We start from the raw sequence: 21,403 nt of genomic DNA on the forward strand, positions 1-21,403 counted from the left end.
TTTTCTAAAGCATCTGGGAATGTTCTTTAAAAGATTCTTCGTTGCAATTGTTAATCTACTCCAGTAGAACACTCCTTCATTGTCAGATTTATGCTGTCATTTCATGGAATGAGTCTGATACAAAGTTAATAGCCCTTTTAACCTAAGGGGATCAGGCCAAAAAAACACTTGTTTACTGATATGGGCCCACAAAAATTTGGTTGAAAAACCCCTTGATTGTTTTAAGATGTGGTGGGATCTTATACGAGTCAAGAGGTAAGAGTGCAGAGCAGCTATTCTTGCATGCTGCTCAGCTAGCGGCAGAGTTCCTTAATCTTTCCCAGTGGCTGTAGGAAGAATTAAGAATGTCAGTCTCCATCCACCACACCCTCATGCAGTGGATAACAGTAAGCTATGCATTTATTAATCCATGATGATTTTATCAACCACTGTTAACATCTGACTTCTGGAACAATACTAGCTTACACCCTTAAGGAAACTGACCTTATTTCTATTATTGTAGCACCTGAGACCCAGTCAGGGACGAGGACACTGTTGTACTAGGCGCTGAACAGACACTGAACAAAGACCATTACTGTCTTTCCAAAGTAGTCTTTCTTTCCAAAATAACAAACTTCAAAACTACAAGGTCCTTAATTTTAATATGCAGTACAGGGCCCATTTTTTTAGAATTGCACACAAACGCTGTCATTGCAAATGGGCATGTAATTAAATGTAATAACTGCACCTATTCAGTTTGCTTCTGGTGCAGTAAATGTGTGGTTTTTATCAGAAACCGTACACATTGCAGAATATGGCTTTTGTACAAAGTGGTTTTTGTTTTTTTTAAAAAGGATTTCCCTTGGCTTGTAACACAACCTACCTGAAGAAAAATAGTTTTCTCCAGCTCTACCATTAAGATCTTTCAAGTAGAATGTAATTGAAATCTTTCTCATTAGTAACCCAAGAGTTGCCCATATGGCAACGGAGCACTGATCAGTCTAGTACCGTATGTCTTGATTCCTATAAAAAAATCATAAAAGCATCTCTGCAAAATCTTAGTGTGTTACCTCTTCTCATACTGTTAAAGCTGTGCTGGAGCAAGAGACATCATGACACCCACCTCATCACGTGGAGGTGCAACAAATGAAGCAACTTTTGCAACTAACCTCTATCTAAAGTATACTCTTAGGTCTTTTCAAAATGCAATAGATAATACTTTAAGCCTTACCTTGAGCTGCTAAATGATGGTTAAAAAAGTACGATCCTGTGTGCAACTGCAGTCCATTGATATTGGATCAATCCTTGTAAGCCTAGATATTGACAGTTAACAGATGTTATGTTGAACTAAAACAGAGTGAGTGTGGTGAATGACTTTGCTGGTCAGACCAGGATCATGACAACACTTCGATTGGAGGCCCAAATTGACACCACCGCTACTTGTGCTCTCAACAGCCCCAAGCTTTAGCAAAGTGTGATGCCAGTTTACAGCAGTCTAGCTTGGGTCCATCTTGTAATTTAAAGAGGCTTATTTTTAACACTCTGGAGACTTTCTTGTTTCATAAAGCCCGCTGTCCTTTTGTGTTTACATAATATTTACACTGTTAATATTTTCTGCGTTCTACAGAGTTGGTTGATTTAAAGCCTAGGCCATCCCCTGTTCTAGATCAGCCAATTCACCATGTGTTAAAGCCAGTGATTGGTTTATACTTTGACATCTAAAACACATTGTTTTCACGTTTGCTAATGTGCTCTCAGATCTTAAATTCTTGTCTAGACAAGTCCTAGATTATCATGAAGTACATGGCTTCAAAGGATGCTTCCTGGCTAGCTTCACAGAGAAAGAAGGAATTTAGTGCTTAAAGTTGGGGGTGTGATGGTTATATTAGCAGGAAGAGTTCTCAGCTGAAATGTTGCTAACTATAGTCTGTCTTCAACATGTGCTTAAAATAGCACTGTATATTGTAGACATACGTATTCCCATCAGTTTTAGAGGAAGTGCTTGAAACTGAAAAGCGACAGACACTTGTCTAGACAGCCACAGCATGTCCTTTGTTTTAGTCATTCAGGTGTTGTTTTTGTTGATATTACTATACCTCTGTCACTGTGGCATTTAATTATTCATATAAAAATACATTGCATCTAATTTGCTCATTGTCTATACACCTTTCTCAACTGTGGCATCTTTTGATATAAAAAGCATACACAACGCTCTTTGTCTGGGAGAGTGGTTGCATTGTAGCTTAAGCTTTTTTATTTCTAAGTGTTTATTTTCAGGCAGAGTAGTGATGTCTCTGTATTAGATAAAATGATGTATCTTTTATATACACTTACAGTAAAATCAGATGTGTTCATTTGTATATAGGTCCTACAAAACTAGGGCTAAATTCTACCTATATTTGCTCTCAGTGAACTCTATTTTCAACCACATACCCCCTTTTTTGGTACTTCTAAGCTAGTAGCTAGCAAGTTGTGTTGATTAGCTTTGCACAAAATGTTGGGTGAAAGGGTGTCTTCTCTCATCCAGTGTATCCGGTGACATAGTTGCTTGTTAGCGGTACTCATTGCTGAAAGAGAGGAATGCAGAATGCTGTTACAATCTTAAACCTGCTCATCTATGAAAATGTGTACATCTAAATACATTTCTATAAAATCTCTAACAAGCTGATATAATTCTATGGCTGTATTAGATGTCTGTTCCCTCTTACATGATTCACCACTGTTAAGAACTGAACATACTTTAAATTAAATTCTTCACTAATTCCTGAAGCAGATGGCAAAAAAAGTATGTAAATCCCATGATGCTGGGTATTGGATGTAAAATCTGGACTGGAACAGACAAGCCATAAAATGCAAGAGGAAGCATGGTTATCTATGACAGCTCAGCCCTCTGTTCCACTTGCTTGTGACTGTTCAGTAATAGGAAGTAGCTGGAAGACTTAGCCTTATCATAAAGATTGTACAGTTGCTTCATGGTTTGAGTACAGTGATGAACAGCTGCTGTATTTAGCATATCCCCTTTGGTTTAAGTTAATAACTCTCCTGTTTTATTTTCTAGTATTCTACTATGCATAAATATTACAAAGCCCAAATTATCACAGTCAACAACTCCATCTGTCACGTGTAAATTCTTTCTCTTGATGGCTTCATCTGATTTGCTCATGCAAGAGGCATCATTCTATATCTCTGAAATTCAGTGATTGGCTTTTAAGTCCGTCTTGGCTGAAGGGCTCACTCCTGCTCCCAGTAAAATAAATGTCAAAGTTCTAACTGACTTCAGTGGATGTAGGTTCAGAGCCTTAAATTGTTCATGTTTTGTCTTTTAACAGACTTATGCTGTGCACAGAGGGACTGGGATGAGATGCGTACATGATTATTTTTAGCCAAATGCTTTGTCACTGCATGGACTAAAGGTCCAGTCAGCAGCCTTATAAAAGGCATATTGATTATAATGTGAGAACACTCTTACCAGATGGCCTCTGATCAATTAAATTGTTTTGGTTTCTAAATATTTTCTTAGTGAACAGAACTACTTAAAGTGAGAGAATAAAGATGATCCAAGGAGATTTGTGAATCTTACCCACTCCTGTGGAAGTTCTGGGCAATCGGCTCTCTGGCTCATTTTTGAGAAATGTATGTTCAACTAGTTGCCAGATTTGCTTCAGAATAGACACAGGAAGTTATGAGTGTAATGAGAAACTTTTTTCCTGATGCACAGAGATCTTAAAACAGTGAAGGTAACTTGCAAGGTGTCTATTTTGGATATTCATACTCTTGACAGCAAAAAGTTAATCTTTTAAAGTTCTTTATGGCAATGTGAAATTCTGCTTTGCTTATGAAACTTCAGAAAGGCGTTTTCCGAGCAACAGTAAACCTTTCCCTTTTAATCCTTATCTCTATTGATGATCTAATTAATAGAAAGGTTTGTTAAATTAGCAGTGCACTCTGCTTTGGTATATCAGAATTGTTTTGACCTTTTTTTTGAGGTCCGAGTTTCAAATCATGTATTACCGTAAGAAATCTACGGTAGTCTACATAACCTTGTTCCCACAGTGACAGTCGGTGGTCCTGTATGCTTTTTACGAAGTCTGCTAGCTCAACAGTGTAATTGCTTCAACAAGGGGAACTACACAAAAATGAGGAAGCTGGTTAAATGGAAATTAAAAGGGTCGGAAGGGTGAAATGCCTGCAAGCTGCATGGAAACTATATTAAAAACACCACAACAGAGGCTCAAGTTAAATGTATACCCCTCGCATTAAAAAAAAAAAAAGAAAAAAGACAAAAATGCTATGAGAAACAGCAGAGTAAAAAAAAAAAAGTGGTTAGAGGCAAAAAGACCACTTCTAAAAATTGGAAGTCAAATCCTACTGAGGAAAACAGAAAAGAGCATAAACTCTGGCAAGTAAAGTGTAAAAATGTAATTACACATCCCCCCCAAAAAATTTGAGGAGCAATGGCAAAAGATACAAAAATGAACAGCAAACATTTTTTAAAGTACATTAGAAGCAGGAAGCCTGCCAAAGAATCAGTGGGGCCACTGGACAATTTAGCAGCACTCAAGAAGGACAAGGCCATTACAGAAACGCGAGAATTCTTTGCACTGGTTTTCACTTCAGAGGATTCCGACACCCAAGCCATTCTTTTTTAGTGACAAATCTGAACCATCCCAGATTGAGGTGTTAATAAAGGTGGTTTTGGAGCAAATAGATAAAATAAACATATCAAGTCACCAGGACTTGATGATATTCATCCAGGAGTTCTGAAGGAACTCAAATATGAAATTGCAGAATTAACTGTGGTATTTTAAACTATTGCTTAAATCAGCCTCTGTACCAGATAAATGGAGGATAGCTAATTGCCAATTTTTTTTTTTTAAAAAAAAAATGCTCCTGGAGCTATCCTGGCAGTTACAGCCAGTAAGCCTAACTTCGCTACCAAGCAAATTGGTTGAAACTATAGTAAAGAACAGAATTATCAACACACAGATGTTGGGGAAGAGTCTACATGGCTTTTGTAAAGGAAAATCATGCCTCACTAATGTATTAGAATTCTTTGAGGAAGTCAACACACGTGGACAATGGTGATCCAGTAGGTGTAGTATACTTGGATTTTCAGAAAGCCTTTGTTGAAGTCCAACACCAAAGGCTCTTAATAAAAATAAGCAGTCAAGGGATAAGACGGAGGGTCCTTTCATGGATCAGTAACTGGTGAAAAGGTAGGAAACAAAAGGTAGGAATAAATTGTCAGCTTTCATAGTGGAGCGGTGCCAATAGCCGGATCCCCCAAGGGTCTGTACTGGGACCTGTGCAGTTCAACATATTCTTAAATGATCTTGAAAACTGGGTGAAGTGTGAGGTAGGAAAACTTGCAGATTATACAAAATTACTCAACAAAGTTAAGACCAAAGCTGACTGCAAAGAGTTACAAAGGGATCTTACTAAACTGGGTGACTGGGCAACAAAATGGCAGATGAAATTCAATTATAGTGAGCGCAGAGTAATGCATATTGGAAAACAAAATCTCAACTATACATACAAATTGATGGGGGTCTAAATTAACTGTTACCACTTTGAAAACATCTGTGTGCCGCAGCAGTTAAAGCTAATAATGTTAGGAACCATTAGGAAGGGGATAGATAAGATGGAAGATATAATAAAGCCACTATAAATCCATGGTACATCCACACCTTGAATACTGCATGCAATTCTGGTCACCGCATCTCAAAAAAGATATATTAGAACTGGCAAAAGTACAGAGAAGGGCAGCAAAAATGATTGTGTATGGAACAGCTTCCATATGAAGGATTACAAAGACTTGGATTGAAAGGAAAGAGATGACTAAGGGCAGATATGATAGAAGTCTAAAATTTCAAAGAAGTTTCAAAAGAGAATTAGATAAGTTCATGGAGGATAGGTCTGTCAATGCCTATTAGCCAAAATGGTCAGGGATACAACCCCATTCTCTGGGTGTCCCTGAACCTCTGACAGCCAGAAGCTGGGACTAGATGCCGGGATGGATCACTCAGTAATTGTTCTGGTCATTCCCTCTGAAGCATCTGTCAGACCTGGGCTAGATGGACTATTGGTCTGACCCAGTAAGGCCATTCTTATGTTCTTTACTGTTCATGCTTGGAATGCAAGTACAGTCAACACATTTTAAGAGCACTCCAGTTAAAGGAACACATTTCTTACGCTAAGGATTTCTCCCTGGTAGTTTTCAATGGGATTTTTCATCTGTGATTATCTGATCCTAGTCTTGTATCACCAGTTTATCACTCACTATTAGGAAGTGATGAATATATCAAGCAGAGCAGCCATGCTTTATTTACAAGGAAAATCTCATATATATTTAACTTTGCCAGAGTGATCATTTTGCTGTAGCTTTTGCACATTTCATTGCCACTATAAAGTATTTAAGTGTTGGTGTCTGTCAGTTTTGAGCATTAGCAGATAATAAATATTTAACAATTTACAACACTTTATGGATCACTGATAGCCCAAGGCAGGTAACTTATGAAATTAAAATTAAATACCTTTCAAAGTTTAACACATGTTAACTGATACGTTTCCCATGTGATCAAAGTCCCTCACAAGAGATTAAAGGAATTATGGGTGAGAGGTAAAGCAATGCTTTGGATTACAAACTGGTTTGTACAGACCAGGAGAAGAACAAATACATTTTTAGTAGGACAAAATGTTAATATTGGGGTGCACCGTGGGCCTGTATCGAAACCAGTGTTTAAAAGGGATCATCAGTGAAGTGAAATGTAGGTGACAGACTAGGTTGGGTATGACTACAGAAGACTGAGGAACTTCAGAGGGACCTAACAAAGCTAGGTGAAAGAGGAGCAGCATTATAGAGCAGGTTAGGCAAACACCTGTCAGGCATGGTCTAGATGAGTCCTGACATAAGTGTAGGGGACTGGGCTAGATGACTTCTTGAGGTCCCTTCCAGTCCCATGATTCTATAGCAAATGAGATTCATTGTTGACAAATGTATGGTAATTTGAACTGCGTGTACACAATGCTGGGATCTAAATTTAACTGTGACCATTCGGGAAAAATCTAGATGTCACTGTGGACAGCTCAATGTGCAGCAGCTGATAAAAATTAATGCATAAGGATTGGTTTAGAAAATAATACTAAACACATCATAGTGGCTGTTATATAAATCTGTGGTAAGCCTTCACCTAGAATACGTTTCATTTATAGTACCCTATCTCAAATACAGCAGCAAAAGGAGGGGCCCAGAAAAGGATAGCAAAAATGAGTCATTGAGAGACTACTTTATGAATACTGGAATAGAAGGGACTATTCACAGGGGAGATAAATAACCGGGGAAATGGTAGCTCTACAAAATAACGAGTAGTATAAAGAAAGTAAATTGGGTGCTTCATTTACCTCTTCTCAGAATACAAGAACAATAGCCATGAACCAAACTCAAAGGCAATTTAAAATTGACAAAATTGTTTTTATACAGTCAGTAGTGGCAATTCACCGCCACAAAATATCATTCAGGCTAAGATATTAATAGATTTCAAAAAAGGGCAAGACCCATTTTGATGATGATAGTCAGTTATGTTAGGGGTTTTATAAAGAGAACTAGCCCCTCCTGCTTCAGAGCATTAGCCAACCACTGACATGAGTTTTCTCATGAGCAGGTTATACTGTAATTGTCTACCAGCAGTGTATTTTGCACCTTCATCTGAACATCTGGTAATGGCCACTGTGGCCTTGTCAAGACTAGAAATTGGAAGTTGTTAGTTTAACATATGTTGAGACTCTAATGTGGAAAAGTCTTTTAATGGATTGGCTAACACCTGACAAGGCCTGTCAGACAGGGTATTTGACTGAGTGGACCACTGGTCTATCTGTCAATTTCTGTGTTAAGTTAGGGAGGAAGAGAAAACGGAGTGGCGCATGGTCTGATCAGGAATCACTGAGACAATAAACATGAAGCTCCATGATGCTGTTTCTGTGATCATTTTTTGGAGCAGAAGTGCTCTTTAAAATTATCCTTGGAACTTGTTTTACTCCTGCTTGTCTTCTGGCTAAGTACTGAAAGATTCCAGTTTGTTACATAGAATCATAGAATATCAGGGTTGGAAGGGACCTCAGGAGGCCATCTAGTCCAACCCCCTGCTCAAAGCAGTACCAATCCCCAGTTTTTACCCCAGATCCCTAAATGGCGCCCTCAAGGATTGAACTCAACCCTAGATTTAGCAGGCCAATGCTCAAACCACTGAGCTATCCCTCCCCCCACGTTTCTTGCATTAGAATTACTCTTGTTTTTAGGCAGGTAATGTACAGAAATGATAGCTATGGATGTATTAGTGGGTTAGGCTTTCAACTTTAGGAATGTGCAGCTTTCTTTGTTAATCTCATTAATTTGTGGTGTTGGACAAGTGGTGAAAGATTGCTCCTCAGCAGTGATCTGCAATTTGGATGTAGTATGGTACATACCACATTGACTGAGTGTGCTGTGTATCATAACAATGCTCATAAGCTTGTCGCAGGGTGGTATTTTTTAAAATGGGAGAACTTTTTCATAAGAGATCAATTCTTAGCTCTGAATATTTTTCCTGTTAATGTACTGCAAGTTTTTTTACCCTTAACCTAAAAATCTTTTTAGGTGCAAATTATTCTAATTCCAGGCTTACATTTCTCCTGTTTTTTTTCCTTTCAGGGCTGAGAAAACTGAAGTCCTCAGTGAAGATCTATTACAGGTACTGTAACTCGGTTAATGTGCTGCCTTTAAATGCTTTATTATAAAGAACTAAGCAAGCCTTTTGACTTCATAGAATGCTGCCTGTGGAAACAAATTACAAGGACAGAAGTTAGGTGGCTGTAGCTCTGTTTCCTCAGACTGGACGAGCTATGATATAGCTTAAGGAGAAGAGGAACTGTTAAGCCACATGAGACAAAAGGGGATTTGAAAGTTGAAGTACACTAAAAAGCAAGTGCTAGATTAGAAGCAAAGAAATAGTAGCTTTGTATTAAGTAAACTCATTTACGGTATAAAAATGATTCTTTACAAGAATATAATTCAGGTTTCAGAGTGATAGCCGTGTTAGTCTGTATCAGCAAAAAGAACGAGCAGTATTTATGGCAACTTAGAGACTAACAAATTTATTAGGGCATAAACTTTCGTGGGCTAAAACCCACTTCATTGGATGCATGTAGTGGAAAATACAGTAGGATTTTTATACACACACACACAACATGAAAAACTGGGTGTTGCAATACCAACTCTAATGAGACTCATCCGTTAAGGTGGGCTGCTATCAACAGGAGAAAAAAAAACTTTTGTAATATAATTGCTTTTCTTGTTGACTCTCTCATGCTGTTTCTAGCTGGGAGAACATTACTGTTTGGAAGGCCTCTTCCTGTCCCCTTGTTCATCTATATTTCTTCCTGAAGGAGTTAACTTATATGGGTTTCAGAGAAGCTGCAATAAATGCCCACTCTGCTTGCAGAAATCCAAGGATTATTCCAAATAAGCCCATGTTCTGTTTTTCTTGCAGTTCACACAGTAAGTGCTGTCCTAACTGTCATGCTGATAGCACCTGTGATACTTTGAGTTGTGATGGAAATTTTTTTGTGCAAGTTTTTTTAGTTGTACCATCTACTTAAACGTAGCATTTGTGCCTGAATTTTTAGGTACTATTTTTACAGAGACTACCAATGACTGGTATAATTGACAGATCAATGAAAGTTTTCTTTTCACTTTTATTCATTCATTTGCTAGCTCTTAATCAGTTTCTCCTGTATGTGTAGGTCTTTCGCACAGCAACTAGGGGAAGAAACCTTTTTTATGAACAATGTGATTGCTAAACCACACAGGTTGGCTGGGGAACATGGCTACAGTAATAGCCCAAACCAATTCAAACTTATTTACATAACTAGGTTTCAGGTTGACAGTATCTTTCTAATATGATTAAATTTCCAAAAGACTTGCATTTGAGGCTGAAATTTTCCATGCTTGGTCTCTACAAAGAAGCTCCTTTTTTAAAATTTGAGAATCTCTTCAGCTGTTGAAGTTACAAGAGTGGGAAAATTAATTTCAATTTAAAAAAATTTAAATGGTGATGATAGAGGTGTATGTATAACTACCTCAGGTAATCTTGAAACAAGCTAAATTGACATAGTCCAGCTTTCTCCTGGACTAGAGGGTTTACTTTATGTTTGGATCAGAAATATCCAACAGTTTTTGGCAATATTAATGAGAAAATATCTGAAGTAAAGCTTAAAAAAATCTAGCTATATTAAGGACTTTAAAATATGCCGTGAGAGAGCTTGCAGGGATCATCTGTTGTCTTAGTTAGACAGAATATGAATGTGAAATAAAGACAAACTCTCCGTCACTTGTTGCCAACAATTTTTGCAAGCAGTTTTCCCAGGCTCAGTAACCAGACTGGTTACACCCAGATGGAAGAGTTTGCTCGTTCTTGGGGAAAACTCTTGTCTGACTAAACTTTGTTAGTGTTTGTAGAGTTTGTTAGTGATCATTTTATAAACAGGCTTTCTACTTTTTTTTATGTTAACTCATAAGTTTTGGCTTTGGTACATTTTGAAATAGTTGTTCTAATTTGCTCAGTGCAATATTATTCTTCAAATATGCCTTGATTAAATTTAGTGCCTTTCCAAATCAGGCAGGGACTACCCTTCAACCGTATTAGAAATGTTAATGTGTGTCCGTAGTGCGTTCTCCCTACAGTTAGCGCAATGTTGTCCAACCAATTCTCTCGAGGCAAGGTTGGAAGTATCTGTGTTTGAACCTTGAATGAAAAAATGCTACTTGCTAATCTACACTCTAGATATATAAGCCAAGTTACAGTCAGTGTTACCAGCAAAGATGAGTCTTTCAGTAGCTTCATTGACCTGGAGGAGGAATAGGAAGAACTACCAAGTCTGTTCCCCCTTTATATGTCGAGGACAGTCAGATCCACTTTTGTGAGCAACTGGACAGTAGTTACTGTAGCAAGCACTGTGACGACATCTTCAGTTCCGTAGTCTTCTGCGGAACAAAATACTGCTTCGTGCTTTTGTTTCCTGCTCTTTTTGTGATAGTGGTTTCTAATCATGCTGGAATTCTTAAGCAAAGATGTGATTAACTCAGCCAGTAAGATTTTTAGGTGGTCAGTTTATATTGAAGATTTAGTGACCATTAATAAAAATGTGGTAATATTCTTCAATAGGCACCCATGACTACTTATACCATTGCGATCTCGGAATCGTCTTAGAAGGTCAAGAAAGAAAGCAGTGGTATAATAAGCTTAATCTTAGGAGGCACAGCAAAAATGAAGCACTCAAGCACATAGCACGTAGCAGAAATATGAAAACCAACTATTGAAACCTGTTTTAGAGTAGCAGCCGTGTTAGTCTGTATCCACAAAAAGAACAGGAGTACTTGTGGCTCCAATGAGAAACTGCTGAGCTTGAATTGATATGCAAACTAGATACTATTAACTTGGGTTTGAATAGAGACTGGGAGTGGCTGGGTCATTACACATATTGAATCTATTTCCCCATGTTAAGTATCCTTACACCTTCTTGTCAACTGTCTAAATGGGCCAGCTTGATTATCACTGCAAAAGTGTTTTTTTCTTCTGCTGATAATAGCTCATCTTAATTAAATAGACTCTTACTCCACCTTTTCATGTTCTCTGTATGAATCTATCTTCTTACTATATGTTCCATTCTACGCGTCCGATGAAGTGGGCTGTAGCCCACAAAAACTTATGCTCAGATAAATTTGTTAGTTTCTAAGGTGCCGCAAGTCCTCCTGTTCTTTTTATTGAAACATGGCCGTCCAGGCCACTCAGTGTCCTCGGTGAGCACGATTCCTTTGTCTAAGACTGGAATCGTTTCCGGAGAGAATCAATTTTAATGGCAATATTCAGCAAATGGAAAGCAATGGTGTACATAATTTCAGTGCAGCATTTTACAGTGGCTGTTTACATCTTGGCTTATGAAAGTAAAAAGCCTCCTTTTATCAAGGTTACCACATAGCTAAACGTGAGTCTTTCAGGTCAGCGAGCTGGTTTCATTTTTTGTTTAAATGGCCATAGATGCCAAGCAAACAGTACATGAAAGCTTTCAACTACCTTGAAGAGGGGTTACGTGAAAGGAAATCCATTAATTGGAAAAAGCTTCATCGGGGCTTCGGGTGTAGGACAGTTCTCAAAATGGAAAAGAAGAGAAATAGCAGCAAGTTCATTCTGCATTCTTTGTAATTAAGAAAAATTTGAAGCTCAGTTTGCCATTTATGGGGAAGCCCACAGTTGATACGCTTTGTAATTTTACAACCAGTTGCTGTGTGCTTAAGGGTGTGATACCTGAGCAGAACAAATTTTAATCTTTCCTACACAGAGTTTAAGCTATATTTATGTTTAGACACAAAGTCAGAAAATGTATTGTCGTCCTGAAAATGTTAATTTTTCAGCACTCGTGGCATTTTTAGGTGCTTAACTGAAGGCGTGAATCTGTGCAGATTACTTCTGCAGATGGAACTGGTTATGCTTTTTTGATCTTTAAATAGAAACCATTCTGAAGGGCCTCCTTTTAATGTTGGTGAGTCATCAAAATGCAGAAAAACTGCATTCCTTTGACATTGTACATAGTTTTTATAGTGCCATAAGCAGTCCTTCTCCAACACACTCATATTTTGGGGACTATTCTTGATAAGGTCCTTTACTTAGAAGAATCCTTTAACCATTTCCATTACTGGCTTTCAGTGACTCTTGAAGCAAAATAATCTTAAAATATACAAAGACATTTTAATATTTTAACTAGCGAGGACAAGGGTTCAAGTGCACTAAACTTAACTTAGGGGCATGATCTTGAAAAACATACCAGTATTTTTTCTTCATCACAAAAAACCCTCAGTACTTCTCTCTATCTCATCATCTTTTCCACCCATCCATGCCTACATCACCTTGTCCTCCATCTACTATTGCATAGAGCTTAGAATTTTCCTTCATACTTGATTGGCAAGCAGGTTTGCTCTCTGGTTAAGACCAATGATGAGGACTGGGGGACACTGGTCAAAGGCCACACTTAGACGGCAGCCACCTGGTTATCTTCCATCCCACCCAACACAGCTGTAGGGAAGGGAAAGGACTACTGAATTCTTACCAGGATATTATCCCTAAATAATGCTTGTGAACGTGCCTTTCATATCAAACTCCAAATAGTAGGTGTCAAAGTGGGAACCCCTTCTGGCTGCTATATGGGGAAACGGAATATTGTCTCTTCTTTCCATTCCATTCCCGAGTCTCTTGAATTCTGCAAGTCACAGCAAAATCAGGGAAAGTTTATGCCACCATTAATGGAAATCATTTAAGTCTCTTTCAAAATAAACTTGCTGTCAGGCTCTTACTGTTAAACTGAATTTTTTGTAAGCTGCAGAACTTGAGAAACATGCAAACATGAACTAAATGTGACATAGGAGGAAGATGATGTGCTGAGGCCAAGAAAATAACTTCTGGGTTTTGTTTTTTTCTTTTCCATGGCTAGATTGAGAGGCGTCTGGACACAGTGAGATCTGTTTGCCATATTTCACAGAAGCGGCTAATAGCATGTTTTCAGGGCCAGTATGGCACAGATGCTGATAAAAGACATGTAAGTACTGAGCGCTTCAGATTGTGCTCTGAGTCTGGTTTGTAAAGGCCTTCTATGTACGGATAAGCTGTTATGTCATAAGTCAGCTACCAGAACAAAACTCTCCAGAATCATCCCACATGTTGACATTTCCTATTGATTGGAATGCTTTGGTATAGTTCACAGACCAACTTCAGAAGTCACACTGCATGCAGAGTGCTATAATCCTGTCAGAGCACTTGCTCTGTCCCCTGGGTCTGGGTATGTATTTGACTTAGGATATGTTATTTGTATCCTCCCACCAGATTTTCAAACCTCGGTATAGACCTCAGGCAAAAGTTGTGATCTGGATACAGTAGGGCTGTCAATTAATCTCAGTTAACTCACGCGATTAACTAAAAGAAATTAATCATGTGGTCCCTGTTTGCCTGCAAAGAGTATCTTAAGGGAGAGAAACTAAATACGAAGTCTCATCTCTTCTACAGAAGAAGCTTCCTCTAACAGCTTTTGCTCAAAATATGCAAGAAGGATCTGTCCAGCTAAGCGATGACACTCTTTTGGGGTAAGTCTGGGTTTTTGTGGAGCTATGGTTTCTCGTTGTTTAGTTCTGCATGCAATAACTTCTGTAAAATGAGTCTATTAAAATGGTTGTACCTTTAGTTAATTTAAAGTAACAGCAGCTAATCCAGTTGATAAGTGCTGCAATTTAGGCAATCTGCAGGACAGTGCTGATAGTATTTAGCCCTAAAGTTGACATTTTATTCTGGACAAATGCACATTTGCAGGGTTTTTTTCTATAGGATCATAGAAATTTAGGGCTAGAAGGGACCTCAGGAGGTCATCTAGCCCAGCCCCCTGCGCTGTGGCAGGACCAAATAAACCTAGACCATCCCCAACGGGTGTTTGTTAAACTTGTTTTTAAAAACCTCCAATAGAGGTTCCTCATGCTCCTTTGAAGCCTATTCAAGAGCTTAACCACCTTTCTGGTTTAGAAAGGTTTTTCCTAATATCTAACCTAAGTTTCCATTGCTGCAGATTAAGCCTGTTACTACCTGTCCTACCTTCAGTGGACATGGAGAACAATTGATCACCCTCCTCTTCATAACAGCCCTTAATATATTTGAAGTCTATTATCCCAGTTGTCTTTTCTCTGGACTTAAGAATGCCCAGTTATTACCCTTTCCTCAGAGGTCAGGTGTTATAAACCTTTTAGCATTTTTGTTGCTCTATTCTGAACTCTCTCCAATTTGTCCACATATTTCCTAAAGTGTGGTGCCCAGAAGTGGGTACAGTATTCCAGCTGAGGCCTCACCAGTGCGGAGTAGAGTGAGACATTTACCTCCCATGTCTTACAACACTCCTGTTAATATACCCCAGAATAATAGCCTTTCTTGCAACTGCCCTCACATGATTCATATTCAATTTGTGATCCTCTGTAACCCCCAGATCCTCTTCAGCTGTATGACCATCTAAGCAATTATTCCCCATTTTGTAGTTGTCATTTGATTGTTTTCTTTCCTAAGCAAAGAACTTTGCACTTGTCCTTACCGCGTTTCATCTTGTTGGATTCAGACCCATTCTCCAATTTGTCAAGATCATTTTGAATTCTAATCCTGTCCTCCAAAGTGCTTGCAACCCCTCCCAGCTTGGTGTCATCTGCAGATTTTATAAGCTTATTCTCCATTCTGTTATCCAAGTCATTAAGGAAAATATTGGGTCCGGTGCTATTCAAGATTGACCCCTGTGGGATCCCATTAGATACGCCCTCCCAGTTTGCCAGCAAATCATCGATTCTGCATCTTTTTTTTTAAGCTGTTGGTGTGTAATAACTTGAGTAAACGACACAATGCTGCTTTCCTGTCCTTTCCTTTTAACAGGAAGATGCTTGACACTTGTGGTGATGCAGAGAATAAACTGGCAGCGGAGCTCTCTCACCATGAGGTACAGATTGAAAAAGAAATTTTAGACCCACTAAGCCAACTAACAGAGGTAAGTCACTTCACGCTCCAGGAAAGACTTGCGGCATTATATTTTCTGAGCGAAATCATAACTGTGCATGTGGCAAACTTTACTTCGGTTCAAAAAGCAAGTGACTATTTTATTTGTATTTTAATGCAGGCTTGTGTTTTAAGTTTTACAGATTTCAGTTACACTTAGCTACATGACACAATTCTGAAGTAAATGTAAACATTAGATGTCTGTGGTTTCAGGCGGAAATCCCCAATATTCAGAAGCAGAGGAAACAGCTTGCAAAGTTGGTTTTGGACTGGGATTCTGCAAGAGCTAGGTGAGAAGTGATTTCAAATACCATACAGTTTGCATAGTACAAACTGATTTCTTAGTAATATCTCCTCCATGCCTAACCTTCCTTTGGTATTTGCTTCTGCTGTGCTGAAATGTGCATGTTAACATTTACGGGGGGAGAAACATCAGTTAAGTTTAAGACCTTAAATGGTACAAAAAAGAACACATGGCTTTCTGATCTGAATATGGATCAAATTTAGATTTCTCATATTGTCTGCCACCAATTTAGGTAGGAAAACTGTTCACGTTGAAGTGAATACAAGACTGCATCTTTAGTCTATTCCACTTAGCTCAATAATTTAAAGAGACAGAGTTCAGCATCTGTCAAAACCTTATGCACCACAGTGTTGGGAAGGGTTCCTTTGCGCAGTGGGGATTATACTGTTTTAGTTTTTATTTAATCAGGGTGCTACGAGAACTTTTTAAAAATCCTTTCAATGTTGTGTACTTCCCACCATCTGCTTGTGAACACCAGGCTAAGGGTGAGGCATTGTCATTGTGTTGGCCATAGGATTTTAATTGTCACCATATTGGAGTGCTTTTATACCATTGTCAGTTGAACCCTCTCATGAGACACTGCCCAAATTTACATTTCAGACCTCTCTACATCCTGGCTTACTGAACCTGTCATCATGGATAAACGCCGTCTTTATTAAGGCAATGTGGCCTGCTAATATTAAGTCATGCTCATTTTTATCTGAGCTGCCTGGGGTTTTTGCTAGGGCTGGTAGTCTCTGCAGACTCCACATCCACCTTGGAGATGAGTGCCTGCAGGATCCCTGCTAGGATATAGTGGCACATTAGAGTCGCTTGGCCACCCTGTGTCTCCTCTACAAGACAGTAGACATGTTTCACACTAATGGCCCAGAAAGGGGGGTTAAATTGTACTGGGACCTGGTTTTGAAACTATCTTCTGGAGTAGTGAATAGTTGTCTGCTCACCAGAGGCAAGCAGTTAAGAAGAGGGGACCTTAAAGACATTGACTTTGTAAGTAGTATATTAAACGCTAACTATAATCTCCACTGAATAACTAGTTTCTCTTACACAGATATAGCCAAGCCTGCAAGACTTCAGGAACTAATTTTCAAATGCATCCATCAAAAATAGATTCCCTTAAGGAAGAGATGGATGAGGCTGGAAATAAAGTAGAACAATGCAAGGTAAGGCTGGCTCTATGAATCCTCTCCTAGGATATATCTGCCACTAAGGGATGACTTTGTACACCTCATTGTGGTACCAGTTGTAATTGCTGCCATCTTCACGAACTTTAATGTGTTAAGTGTTGTTATAAAACAATATGCAGTTAATAAGGGTTGTTGGGGCTAATAAGCAATGCAGAGATGGATTCACATTTCTCAATTAGCTGTTTGTTCCTTTTTCCTGGGCTATCTTACTGCTCTCCAGAAGGTCAAACATTGTGTTGTCCATCCCACAAGTAAAAATGTTGTGCCAAACCTTGCACTGTTCTCTCCATGAAGTGAATTTGGTCTCTCTGGTTCATTCGTTTCTTGGTCTCTGATGCTATGCACAAGGGAGACAATTGTGAACATCTGTCTCTTAGGCCTGGATTGAGATGTTTGGATACTCTAAACCAACAAAGAGCCATTAGGTGTTAACTAGAAGGATGGATTTCAAGACAATGACCTGGAGATTATGCTCCCAGTTTCCTCATACACAATCCCTCAGCTGTCCAAACTCCATGCTGGAGATTCTTCTTTGGGCTTTATTATTCCCTTCTTTGCCTGTCTTTGGTTTTGTTACTCAGTTAAAAAGTAATCAAGAAGTTTGCATCTCACTACTGTGGAATTTGGGCAGGAAAGTCTTTGGGAAGTAATGAGTTTATAACGAAATTCATAGGTATTTCTGCCATGTACTACTCTAATATCCAAGCACAAATGATTGTTATATTTAGTGGGCAACTTGACTTGCTGTAGTAAATAAAAACAGAAAGTTAAGTAAAATCCAAAAATGCTTGGAAGAAAAAACCAAGGTGCCATATGAACAGCTCTATTTACTGACAGCATCATCCCTTGAAGCAAGTATTGTTGTTACCTAAATGATGTACTTTGATAGTAATCCAGTTTAATAGTGCAGACCTTTGTTTTGCCCTGAGTAGCTGGGTGGAAGTGTGGATTTTTGGAACGGCGTTCCTAAAACAGCCTTTTCTCTGTTGGCCCTCCCACAGGTAAAGCACATCACTGGTGATGCTGAACCATTGGGCTGCAACTGCCAGTACTGTTTATCCCATTAGTCCACTTGATAGCCTGCCACCTGATCAGTGTGCCATGGGCAAGTGGCTTGCTAAATTTCAGATCTTCTTGAGATTCAGCATTTTGGGCTTAGTGGGGGAAAATTATGTAATATAAATCATAGATATGTAGAACTGGGAGGGATCTTGATAGGTCATCTAATGCAAACCTCTGCACTGAGGCAGGATTGTGTCTTATCTAGACCGTCCCTGGCAAGTATTTGTGTAACCTGTTCTTAAAAACATCCAATGACAGATTCCACAACTTCCCTAGGTAATTTGTTCCAGTGCTTAACTACCCTTAGAGTTAGGAAGTTTTTCCTAATGACTAACCTAAATCTCCCTTGCTGCAATTTAAGCCCTTAACTTCTTGTCCTGTCCTCAGTGGTTAAAGAGAACAGTTTATCACCATCCCTTTATAACAGCCTTTTTTGTACTTGAAGATTTCTCTTCTCTCTCCTCTCTCTCCCCCCCCTTAAAAAAATTACAAGGTATGCTTTTCTTTCCTCAAAGGATCAGCTTGCTGCAGATATGTATAACTTTGTGTCCAAAGAAGGGGAATATGCCAGATACTTTGTCACGGTGCGTGTTCTCTTGTTTGTTTATATTCAGTTATGGTGTTTGTTATATGCAAAAAAACCGTCACATTTCATTTCATGTGTTAAACCTTCTAGTGTTTGTATGTGTTCATCAGAAGCTAACAATATTTTTGTTTTGTTTTTTTAAAATATGGGTTCTGTTCTCAGTTATTAGAAGCACAAGCAGATTACCATAGAAAAGCATTAGCAGTCTTAGAAAAGGCCCTCCCTGAAATTCAAGCCCATCAAGGTAAAGTAACTTGTGCTCTGGCTGACGCTTCTCCTTGCCTCTGCCACCTCTGCCCTATATTCTCCTTCTTTATCTTGACTCTTTTGCATGCAGACCCTTTCTAATAAGGACGTCCTCTTTTTTAACCACGTTGCGTTCCCCAACATACTTCCATCTTTTGCTGCTGTGCTCTCTGGAGCTCCTCCAGTCCTGTATTAACACACTAACGTAACATTAAGGGTCTGTCTGAAACCTGAGAGAGAAAGGGGAAGACTTGTTTTTAGTTTGCACTGGGGGGTGTTCCCTATCTTACCTGGACATAGTGTGACTTTTCATTAACCCCTTCCTGGCACCTATGCGCCAAAGAGAACTTTCCAAGAGAGAAGCTAGGATCCTGATTTCTCTACTAGTATTGTGGGATTCAGTCCCCTCCCTAAATGTTTTTCCCTGCCTTTTCAGCATGGGACGAGGCACTTGCTGGTTTGAACTAAAGTAAATGGTGAATTCTCTGTAACTGTGTCTTTAAATCCAGTTTTGAGGACTTCAGTAACTCATCCAGAGGTTGCAGCCCTGCTACAGGAGGGTGTGGATATGGTTTTCTGGCCTGCAATGTGCGAGAGGTTAGACTAGATGATCATGATGGTCCCTTCTGGCCTTAAGTCTGAGTCTAAACTTTGTGGGGGATGTTTTTCCCCTGGAAAACACCCCTCCCCCCTTCTCTGTGCATATTATATTGCAACTACATCCTGGCCTCTGAACCCTGTGGCTAATTCTAAGTGTCAGAGACTGCAGAGCTAGCCTACATCTAAATGAGGCAGCTACATTTGTTCTATCAGGCTATGCATTAGTCAACTCGAGTTTAGGGTTACTCTAACGTTGTCCTAAATATCACCCTTACCAGCGTGGTGCCCACTATTGTCATTGAAGTCACTAGTGCCAAAGGGTTTAGCTTGAGCAAAGTCTGAGACACCACTATATCATGATCGGTATCGAATGTGCTGAGACTTTGGCAGAGCATACCAAGCTGTGGACCAAGTGGAAATTCTTAAGTTTTCTAAAGCAAGGAAACTTTGATATATGATTTTGCTGGAAGTGAGAGACACAATCTGCATTTGATAGACCTAATGGAAGATGCTATTAACAGGCTAGTGCAAACTAATAAGTATCTTTATGTGGTGCGATGATGGAACGCTGTGGACAATTGAGGTCTGTTCTGTATTTAAGGGAACTAGATCTGACTGCACTGGCTTGCTTCCTTGCATATTCATTAACCAGTTTGTTCAACACTTGAAAGACTAAGTCCTGCATAAGTGCTAAGTATTATATGGCCTGCTAAACCCAGGGTTGTAAGTTCAATCCTTGAGGGGGCCATTTAGGGATCTGGCGCAAAAATAAAAATTTAGGAGCGTGGTTGAAGCACTGGAATGTGTTACCTAGGGAGGTGGTGGAATCTCCTTCCTTTTTAGGGGGGAGGGATAGCTCAGTGGCTTGAGCATTGGCCTGCTAAACCCAGGGTTGTAAGTTCAGTCCTTGAGGGGGGCCATTTAGGGATCTGGGGCAAAAATAAGGGATGGTACTTGGGCCTGCTGTGAAGTCAGGGGTCTGGACTCGATGACCTTTCAAGGTCCCTTCCAATTCTGTGAGATAGGTATATCTCCATATTATATAGCAGTCTGTATCGCTTCAAAAGGATGCCTGGAGCAGACTTGGGTTCTTTTCCTGCCTCTGCTCTAAGTTATTGTGACTCTGAATGACGCGTAAGCTCTCTGCACCTCAGTCTTGCCACTGTTTGTAAAAATTGGGATAATGATGGCTTGCTTGCCTTTTGTAAAGCCTTTTGCGATGGGTGGATGAAAAGGGCTAAATAAAATGCCAGGTAGTGGTGGTACAGCTCTTTGTATTGCATATATGCGTTATGGAAACTAAATTCTTCGAAGAGACCACAGTGTATCTGCACTAGAATCTTTCAAACCTGGTATACTCAGCTCTTTCATTTTTTCTTTCTGAAAGAAATAATGCATGATAGAGACTGACAGCCTGTCAATGCTTTATATGCATTTTTTCCATGACAACAGCAGAGAAGTGTGGCTAAAAAGAGAAATAATTTGTTATAGGGCGCAAGGCAAGTTGGTCTCTTATGGGGAAAACATTTTGTGTCAAACTTTAAAAAAAAAACCCAAGGCTTGCAGCCATGAGGAAAATTTTAAAGTGAGCTTGAATGCCTTTTTTGGAAAAGGGAGGGTAGGCTTGATATTAGAACAATGACAGATCCTTTAATATGGGGTTCTAATGGAGACATGGGGCTACTAATTATATGTGTCTAAATAACTGTCCTTTTACCGCAGTAGTAGGCTTTGTGTTTGGCTTAGCTGTTAACACACAATGTCAGCTGCAGGTAAAACCATACTACAAACAGCTCAGACCAACCAATTCGAATTTATTCTGAGCAAAATTCTTTATCTA

At 39.2% G+C, this 21,403-nt stretch overlaps 1 protein-coding gene across 4 annotated transcripts in view; it reads left to right on the top strand.

The window, feature by feature from the left end:
- ARHGAP17 (Rho GTPase activating protein 17) overlaps nucleotides 1-21,403 on the top strand; it is a 65,930-nt gene that overhangs the window by 25,904 nt on the left and 18,623 nt on the right. For all 4 annotated transcript variants that reach the window (XM_084640831.1, XM_084640834.1, XM_084640833.1 and 1 more), the window contains exons 2-9: nucleotides 8,666-8,705; nucleotides 13,498-13,602; nucleotides 14,067-14,143; nucleotides 15,459-15,570; nucleotides 15,792-15,868; nucleotides 16,934-17,045; nucleotides 18,647-18,715; nucleotides 18,880-18,961. In XM_084640831.1, the coding sequence (XP_084496957.1) occupies nucleotides 8,666-8,705; nucleotides 13,498-13,602; nucleotides 14,067-14,143; nucleotides 15,459-15,570; nucleotides 15,792-15,868; nucleotides 16,934-17,045; nucleotides 18,647-18,715; nucleotides 18,880-18,961 (674 nt within the window). The remainder of the gene's footprint in view (nucleotides 1-8,665; nucleotides 8,706-13,497; nucleotides 13,603-14,066; nucleotides 14,144-15,458; nucleotides 15,571-15,791; nucleotides 15,869-16,933; nucleotides 17,046-18,646; nucleotides 18,716-18,879; nucleotides 18,962-21,403) is intronic.

This window comes from Lepidochelys olivacea, assembly GCF_965140295.1.
Source record: "Lepidochelys olivacea isolate rLepOli2 genome assembly, chromosome: 10".
Lineage (NCBI taxonomy): Eukaryota > Metazoa > Chordata > Testudines > Cheloniidae > Lepidochelys > Lepidochelys olivacea.